Genomic DNA, 8,234 nt, shown 5'->3' on the forward strand with positions numbered 1-8,234 from the left:
TTTGTCATCGTATGTAATTATATAAAATTTAATTTCAAAGTGACTGTAGCTTTGGACTAGACAGAGAGGGTCAACGATCTTAGTTGACCATTGAAAATAGTTTGCTGATATGTGAAATTTTACCCATTTATTTGAAAGTGGTTAATTGGTTAAAATAGAGAAGCTGTTTACATTCTAAAGACACCAAATCGAGTATCTTCTACAGGACGGTTTGAAGCAGCAGAGAGACAAAGTCCCAAAACCTTTCTGCTATCAGAAGGATCAATCACTCCATCATCCCAAAGCCTCGCCGTGGAGAAGTAAGGATTTGCCTCTCTCTCGTATGCATCCACCGTTTTCTTCTTGAAAACATCTTCCTCTTCCTCTGTCCACTGCATCACACAAAACCGCAGATTCATGTCTCTCTCTCTCTCTCTTTTAATGGAAAAGCAATAACAGAATCAGAATAAGATGTTTCATTCAGTACCTTGATTCCTTGCCTCTTCTTAGTAGCCCTTTCGATTTGAGTTAAAACACCCGCAGCCTGCAATGTTTTCAAAGTCAAAGGTAAACAAACTGAATGTAAACCAAAATTTTGCTTCAAACAAAAGCGACAGAAACTGAAACAAAAACATAACTTTTTCAATATATTTTGGTTCATTCAGTACAATTTAGTTGACAGTTACAGTACTATTATCAAAACTAATTTGATTATAAACACATTCCGATTCAGTTTGGCTCCAGTTTAAACAGTTTGTTTCGTGTATGGTTTACCTGAGCGCCGCCCATGATGCCAATCCTGGCATTTGGCCACATGAACATGAAATCTGGACTGTATGCACGGCCACACATCGCATAGTTTCCAGCACCAAAGCTTGCACCGGTTATAATTGTAATCTTTGGCACCTGCATTTAGAGCTTAGCTTAAACTCTCCATATGCTAATCAAATATCTTGGAGACTCTTTACACGAATTAAAGATACCTTAGCACAAGATACTGCCATCACCATTTTCGCTCCAGATTTTGCAATGCCATTGGCCTCAGCTCTTGAACCCACCTATAAACAATAAAGAAACAAGTAAGATAAGTAGAGAAACTCTTATATAGCTACATGTTAGAACACAAGACAAACACTTCAATTACCATAAAGCCTGTGATGTTTTGGAGGAAAACAAGAGGAATTTTACGTTGAGAACATAATTCAATGAAGTGAGCCCCTTTTAGTGCAGATTCATTGAACAGTATGCCATTGTTCCCGATGATTCCTACTGTCTGACCATAAATTCTAGCAAACCCCGTCACAAGCGTCTGCCAAAATAAGCTCCAGATAAGAAAGAAGCTTACAAATGTAATCTTGATTAAAAAAGATTAGTTTAGTAGCATTCTCACAGTGCCGTATAGTTTCTTGAACTCGTCAAATTCACTCCCATCAACAATCCGAGCAATAATAGACCGGACATCAAATTGCTGCTTGTGATCTACTGGAGCAATGGAGCGAAGCTCGTTTATGTCATAGAGCGGTTCCTTGTATTCAAGATTTTTGCTTCCAAATGTTCCTTCCATCCCTTGTTTTGCAGCCATGTGCAAATTCTTGACAATGTTTCTTCCAATAGCGAGTCCATGTAACTCGTCTGCAAGACTAGAGTAACTTCTTAAGGTCTAAACTCTAAAACATGATTCTTGTCGTCATATTAAAATCATATTAAATCGCAGAAAGAGATGAATATACCTTGAGCAAAATAATCCGACACACCAGAAACAGTACAATGAACCGTGGCGCCTCCTAAATCCTCAGCTGAAACTTCCTCTCCTGTAGCAGCCTGTTCAAAAGCTTTTCATTTAGCTTTACATTCTCAAGTAACTAATTCAGACAAGAACGACGGAGAAACTAATTTGGGAAAACCAACCTTGACAAGTGGAGGTCCTGCCAAAAATATGGTACCATTCCCTTTCACCATTACACTTTCATCAGCCATAGCAGGTATATAGGCACCACCAGCAGTGCATGAGCCTAAAACAATGGCGATCTGTGGAATTCCATCAGACGACATAACCGATTCATTGTAGAAAACCCTTCCGAAATTCTCCTTGTCAGGGAAAACCTCAGCCTGTTTTGGAAGATAAGCACCACCACTATCAACAAGATATATGCAGGGAAGTCTGCACCGAGCAGCAATCTCTTGTGCCCTGAGATGTTTCTTGATAGTAATGGGATAATAAGTCCCTCCTTTTACTGTAGGATCATTTGCCATAAACATACAAAGACGGCCATGGATTGGTCCTATCCCTGTGATTATGCCGCCAGAAGGTAAAGGCTCCTCATACAGTTCGTGTCCTGCAAGCTTCATGCATATTCATATCCGGTAAGCAGATCAATACCCATATAGAGTGTACAAACATAAAATGCTAATTCTGTTTCCAACATTGGTGCAGCGCAAATCAATCAATCAAACTCATTATTGCAACAACACACTCATGATGTTATAATATTCAATAATGGAGCATTAATCAGCAATAAACTCAAGATTGCAAATGTGAATTGAATCCAAACAAGAAACAAAACTCAAATGAACAGAACAAAAACCTGAGAGAGCTCCAGAAAGGAAGAACCAGGATCAAGAAGCCGATCAATCCTCTCTCTAGGCAAAAGCTTGTTTCTACTTCTGTTCCTCTTCACCGCCTCCTCTCCACCTCCAGCCAATACCTAGAAAGCTCCACCGAGAAACACTTGTATCATTCATCTGCCAGAAACAATCAAGACACCAAAATCGAAAAAATAAGCTGGCTTTAACCTTTTTGATGTGGGAACGAAGCTCCGATAAGATCCCTTCCATGGCGATCGAGTTACTAGAAAAAGCCTCAGAATTTCTATCCACTCCGTCCGGGAGAACTCCCACGCAGAAACCCTTTTGAAGTCGTCGGATAATTCGAAAAGGATCGGTGCGAGAATCGGTTCCTGGTCGCATCCGCCATTGTTGAATACTAGTAGTAAGCTCTTCCGAAGCTGATACTGCTCTTCTACTCAAAATCCTTAACATTTTCGTCTTCTTCTCGATACCGATTTCTGATTTCACTTAGGACATTTATACACACTGTTTCTGACTACTTGATTGTCTGTAATTCATATCCAATATACAAAAACAAAGATAAGATCAAGGCAACCCAAAATAAAATAAAAATAAATACTTTTTTTATAAATCATTGTCGTCTCATCATCATCGGTTGAGAGAGTCGTGTGTGACAGTCTCACTTGTGAAAAGCACAACCTTTGCGGAAATTAAATAAAAATTGAATCTTTTTATCCAATTAAGGAATTAGGCAATGATACGTCGACGTTTAAGTCTCGGCCTTTGCTTTCTTCGAGAAGTGTAGAGAGTATATTAGATAAGGCGCTGCTCACTCTACGTCTGGCCGCATTAGGAATCGTCAATGGGGTCTTTAGGATTTTCGATTGCTATGATAGCTTCTACGAGTCCAACTTTAACGGATACGAGGCTCATATCTTCTTCGATGGGTTGTGTCTCGACGATTGTTGCTCCGAGTTTGTCTTCAGTCTCTATGGTTTCTTCTTCACTAGGGATTAAAAGGAGCGTCCGAAGTTTTAAGTTCAGAGTTTCGATGTCACCAAGTATTGAAACAAGGCCAGATTCTGATGTTGGCGTCATGTCTTCTGCAACTACTAAAAAGGTTTCGTTTTTAATTCTACTTGTTGCGTAACACATTCTCTAAGTTATAAATTCCCTCGCTTTGTTTGTTGTATAGAGAGATTTGGAGATAACTGAGAAATCATGTGTTAGGTGCTTATTCCAATTGGATACGGTACGGAGGAAATAGAAGCTGTTGTGTTAGTTGATGTTCTACGGCGAGCTGGTGCTGAGGTCACTGTTGCTTCTGTGGAGCAGAAGCTAGAGGTTGAAGCATCCTCTGGTACCAAATTGCTTGCAGATGTCTTAATCTCTAAATGTGCTGATCAAGTTTATGATCTTGTGGCTTTACCGGTAAGTTCTGCTTTGGCTGATTCATAAACCATATCTTGTTTAAGTGAGGACATTCTTTGAGCTCTAGTTTAATGTTTTTGTATATTTGTGAAAATGCAAATTGTGTAGGGAGGCATGCCTGGTGCTGTTAGGTTAAGAGACTGTGAAATTCTTGAGAAGATCATGAAGAGACAAGCTGAAGATAAGCGGTTATATGGGGCTATATCCATGGCTCCAGCTATTACTCTTCTTCCATGGGGTCTTTTGACAAGAAAGAGGGTATAAAATTGAAAGGCTTAGACTGTATGTAAGCTAGTAACTAATGTTTCTTCTTCATGTTTTGATTTCTAAACTTGGTGTAGTTCATCGTGCAAGACAACGGGACATCCTGCTTTTTTCGGGAAGCTTCCTACATTCTGGGCTGTTAAGACAAACATTCAGATTTCTGGGGAGCTTACAACTAGCCGTGGACCTGGTACTTCTTTTCAGTTTGCTCTGTCCTTGGTCGAGCAGCTCTTTGGAGAATCCACAGCCAAGTCGGTTGAAGAGTCTCTGGTCTTTATTCCTATTCCCTACACTACTTTGTTTCACTCTTTTCTTTATCCATCTCGATATGCAATAATCTTCTCATAATCTCTTATTTTCCAACCATTTCACCAGCTTCTGCGCGATGGTTACCAAAATCCTAAGAATGAAGAGTTCAATAGCATTGACTGGTCTCTAGACCACATACCTCGTGTAAGTCGCATGAAGCTATGACCAATGCATTTCCATGTAATCTCTTGATGATATGATAATAACTGGTTTTTGTTTTTCTTCTTATGCTTTTATATATTCCCTCTTGTTTCACTATCATTTTACTTTAGAAGCTAAGAAACTTGGCTGATACTAAGAACATCTCATTTGAATTTGAAAGCTAAGAAAGTTGGCTCATGTACAATTTTTTCCATTCCGTCTTCTTTTATCCAATACAGGTTCTTATCCCGGTAGCCAACTGGTCTGAAGAGGTTGAAATAGTCACAATTTCAGATGTTCTTAGAAGAGCCAAAGTAGATGTCACGGTTGCATCAGTGGAAAGATCTTTGCGAATTACGGCATCTCAAGGCACCAAAATTATCACCGACAAATTGATTGGTGAAGCTGCTGAATCATCATATGATCTAATCATTCTTCCGGTAAGACATCAGCAAAGCTATTCTTCTAGCCTGCATGCCTCTCATTTAACTTATACCCTTTGACTAGTTCACAACTTCTTAGATAAATCTTGCTATATACATTTTCCAATCTATGCAATATCAAATTAAAGTTCTCAGGAAAAGCATAGACGAACTACAACTTTTGGTTGTTTCATAGTGAGTAATCTTGATTTCTTTTCTATGGTGGAAATTGCTTAGGGAGGACATACAGGCTCAGAACGTCTGCAGAAGTCCAAAATTCTCAAGAAACTTCTCAGGGAACAACATGAATCTGGGCAAGTACTTGGTGCTACTAACACATCATCTGCCATCCTGCATAAACATGGTTTACTCAAGGTAAAATGAAGATGATTATTGTTCTTTTCTGTGTTTTGTTGTAGACATGGACAAACCCAATTCACGGTTTGAATCCTATTGCAGGAAAAGAGAACGACTGTGTACCCTTCAGAAACAGACGCGCCTACGAATCATTTAATGATCGAAGGAGCAGAAGTTGTTATAGATGGAAATGTTATTACAAGTTTGGGGCTCGCAACTGTTACCAAATTTTCCCTGGCTATTGTTAGCAAGCTGTTTGGACATGCTAGAGCAAGGAGCGTTTCAGAAGGGCTTGTGCATGAGTATCCAAGGCATTTAACACCATCTTGAAGGCATCTTGTTCAAGAAACAAAGGTAGAAGATGTCTCGTTGCTGATCTTATACTGAAGTCGTGTGTTCTGATGGTTTCAAACCATCTCAACTCCAGAGACTTTTCACCAGTATATCGGTTCAACTTCGGCAATCTTACCCTGAAACTGAATGATATCTACAAGAATTTTGCCACTTAGGTTTAGTGTATTTGCATCGTATTTTGTATACTCAGTTGGATATTCTATATGATGCTAAAGTTGAAGTTTCAATCAATCTATTCACAATTATAATGTTGTTTGATTTGGTCCCAAAAGAGATCAGTTGCAGACAAGCAACATTAAGAAGAAGATAATTTCACTCTGGTTAAGTCACAAAGATGTTCTAGAAACTGGTCAAGATCCATTACATCAGGATGATAAAACCAAAAGATGCTTCAGGAAAACAGAACAAAAGAGTGTTGATCTATCTCTTTCAAACCAGCCACACTTCACGATTTACAATCACCCATTGAAACACCTGCCTAAACTACATACAAAGCTAGCTTTCTATTTCTGTGTTGTTCTATAGCTTTTGCGCTTTGTTGAGTTCCTCGAACGCCATTATAAGCTCTACCAAGGACCTGTCAATGTCCTTCGCAAGCATTGCCTTTTGCATCCCATTGGCTGGCGCAGTGGCTCCAGAAGCTGCAACAACAAATGCGCCAACTTCTGTTAAATCCATGCTCATCGATTACTCTTATGAAAGATCAAATTGGCATTGTAATCTATAATACTTTGCAGAGTGGAAAATTAAAGATGCGGTGGTATATCTCACTTCTAGCTTACACTGTTCTACTAAGAAACTTACAATACTGTCCAAAGTGTAATTCAATTTTGAGTCAGAGTTAAAAGCTTAGCCAACAACTATAATAAGGATATTCAAACCAAGACTGTACCTGGTTTTTCTGCTTTTCCATGATTGCAACCTGCATGGAACATATGGTCAGTGATCACAACCTAACTGAAAAATCTCGAGATTCTCTAATGAGATAGGGAAGAAGCTGGACGCACTTGTTTCTTCTGCAACTCTTCATTCAACTCTTTGAGTTGCGCAATTTCTGCTTCCAACTCCATCGTATAAGCCTGTCAGGCAACAAAGTGAATGAAAGAGTAAATAACCACAGCCACAGTTTCAAATTTTCTTCAATCAACAAAATTTAAACGAACACTCACCTGCTTGCGAGCGCGGGATCTTGCAGCTGATTCCCTATTCTTTATCATCCTTTTTTGCCTTCTCTCAATCACTTTCTCTAGAACTGCACCTGTTTTTCTTACTCGACCAAACATGTAAGGAACAGGAGACAAAGATGCATCCAGAGCGCTCTTTGGAGTCAGATCAGGTGACATCTGGCTTCCAGGAGATACTGCTGCAACCGTAACACCGGTTTTAAAATCAACAGCTTGCAGTAGATTGTTGTCCATAGGGTAGTCCCGCTTTCCAAGAATTGAAGGCTTCACTTCCTGGAACTACGGAAGAAAAAAAGCAAAAACAAGCTATAGTCATATAACTGAAACATACTTGCAGATCCAAAACCAGCGTATCTTAAAACATGAAAACTACATCAAATATTTGTCAGATGATTGTCATTCATATAAAATGTAGTTCTTCAGGTTTTTAGTCACCTGCGTTACAGGTAGAGAACGATTAACAGCATCAACAGTGTTGGAAAACGCGATAGTGGTCTGTTTGGGAAAAGGCCTCTCCTGCTTCTGTATGAGTGGTTGCGGCTGCTGCACCCTCTGTGATTGCTGCATCTGAAGTGGCTGAGTTTGAGCTGTCAGCATATCCGGTCTCACCACTGCACCATTTCCAGCAAAACTATGAGGCTGGTTAGCACCAATCACATTAGGAGTTGTCCCGAGACCTGCATTACTGCCAAACCCGTAAAAACCACCATTGAAGTTATTTACAGGCTGCTGCACCTGTGGAGGTTCTTCCCTAACAACGCCCGCCCTGAGCAAAAACTGCTCCAAAGTCATCTCTCCCAGCGTTTGTTGCCTCTGCGGAATCCCACTTGTCCCAACATTACCAACACCATTTCCAATGTCATCCTCCTTCATCAACTCTTTCCAGACATCATCAACAGTTCTCTGACTAATGGTACGAGGCAGAGTAAGTGACCCTTGTCTCTGCAAACTCCCACCATTGAAAAAACCACCACCAGTTTCTCCTCCCACACCAACAACAGATACACCTCCATTGTTGTTGTTAATAGCAGCGTTCCCGTTATTACCACCATTGTTGATGTTGTTGAAACCGGTGTTATTCCCCATCAATGAGTGGCTTTCCTCTGCAGTCCATATGTTCTTCAAGAGCTCTTCCATGTTCATGGACCCAAACTCTTTCCCAATACCACCACCCCATGAGTTCTGAAACTCATCAAAGGTTAACGAGAACACCGAGTTCTGTCTC

General features: G+C 40.0%; 3 protein-coding genes across 3 annotated transcripts; 1 reads left to right on the top strand and 2 right to left on the bottom strand.

Annotated features, from left to right (window-relative positions):
• On the bottom strand, positions 101-3,018 carry LOC104729836 (methylcrotonoyl-CoA carboxylase beta chain, mitochondrial). Its single transcript, XM_010448857.2, has 10 exons — positions 2,773-3,018; positions 2,565-2,684; positions 1,888-2,322; positions 1,710-1,800; positions 1,370-1,611; positions 1,124-1,288; positions 963-1,037; positions 754-885; positions 467-523; positions 101-371 (listed from the first exon to the last, which is right to left on the bottom strand). The coding sequence occupies exons 1-10, from the start codon at positions 3,016-3,018 to the stop codon at positions 168-170; spliced, it is 1,767 nt and encodes a 588-aa protein (XP_010447159.1). The 3' UTR covers positions 101-167.
• Positions 3,325-6,070, top strand: LOC104729837 (protein DJ-1 homolog C). Its single transcript, XM_010448860.2, has 8 exons — positions 3,325-3,667; positions 3,778-3,978; positions 4,087-4,236; positions 4,333-4,512; positions 4,618-4,695; positions 4,932-5,132; positions 5,352-5,489; positions 5,574-6,070. Exons 1-8 carry the CDS (start codon positions 3,410-3,412, stop codon positions 5,799-5,801), a joined length of 1,434 nt encoding a protein of 477 aa, XP_010447162.1. The 5' UTR covers positions 3,325-3,409; the 3' UTR covers positions 5,802-6,070.
• Positions 6,147-8,228, bottom strand: LOC104733151 (ABSCISIC ACID-INSENSITIVE 5-like protein 6). The gene is made up of 5 exons (XM_019233741.1): positions 7,445-8,228; positions 6,995-7,288; positions 6,833-6,904; positions 6,718-6,747; positions 6,147-6,466 (listed from the first exon to the last, which is right to left on the bottom strand). The coding sequence occupies exons 1-5, from the start codon at positions 8,150-8,152 to the stop codon at positions 6,392-6,394; spliced, it is 1,179 nt and encodes a 392-aa protein (XP_019089286.1). The 5' UTR covers positions 8,153-8,228; the 3' UTR covers positions 6,147-6,391.

Source organism: Camelina sativa, chromosome 12 (assembly GCF_000633955.1).
Source record: "Camelina sativa cultivar DH55 chromosome 12, Cs, whole genome shotgun sequence".
Classification (NCBI taxonomy): Eukaryota; Viridiplantae; Streptophyta; class Magnoliopsida; order Brassicales; family Brassicaceae; genus Camelina; species Camelina sativa.

Excerpts from the sequence above, each read along its gene's own strand:
- LOC104729836 (XM_010448857.2), bottom strand. The coding sequence starts at position 3,018 with ATGTTAAGGATTTTGAGTAGAAGAGCAGTATCAGCTTCGGAAGAGCTT. Across the intron at positions 1,612-1,709 it reads GTCGGATTATTTTGCTCAAG|ACGAGTTACATGGACTCGCT; the intron begins GTATATTCATCT and ends CTAGTCTTGCAG. Across the intron at positions 886-962 it reads TGGCAGTATCTTGTGCTAAG|GTGCCAAAGATTACAATTAT; the intron begins GTATCTTTAATT and ends CTCTAAATGCAG.
- LOC104729837 (XM_010448860.2), top strand. The coding sequence starts at position 3,410 with ATGGGGTCTTTAGGATTTTCGATTGCTATGATAGCTTCTACGAGTCCA. Across the intron at positions 4,237-4,332 it reads GTCTTTTGACAAGAAAGAGG|ACAACGGGACATCCTGCTTT; the intron begins GTATAAAATTGA and ends TCATCGTGCAAG. Across the intron at positions 4,513-4,617 it reads AGTCGGTTGAAGAGTCTCTG|CTTCTGCGCGATGGTTACCA; the intron begins GTCTTTATTCCT and ends CCATTTCACCAG.
- LOC104733151 (XM_019233741.1), bottom strand. The coding sequence starts at position 8,152 with ATGAACATGGAAGAGCTCTTGAAGAACATATGGACTGCAGAGGAAAGC. Across the intron at positions 6,905-6,994 it reads GATCCCGCGCTCGCAAGCAG|GCTTATACGATGGAGTTGGA; the intron begins GTGAGTGTTCGT and ends GTTGCCTGACAG. Across the intron at positions 6,748-6,832 it reads AAGAGTTGCAGAAGAAACAA|GTTGCAATCATGGAAAAGCA; the intron begins GTGCGTCCAGCT and ends TGTTCCATGCAG.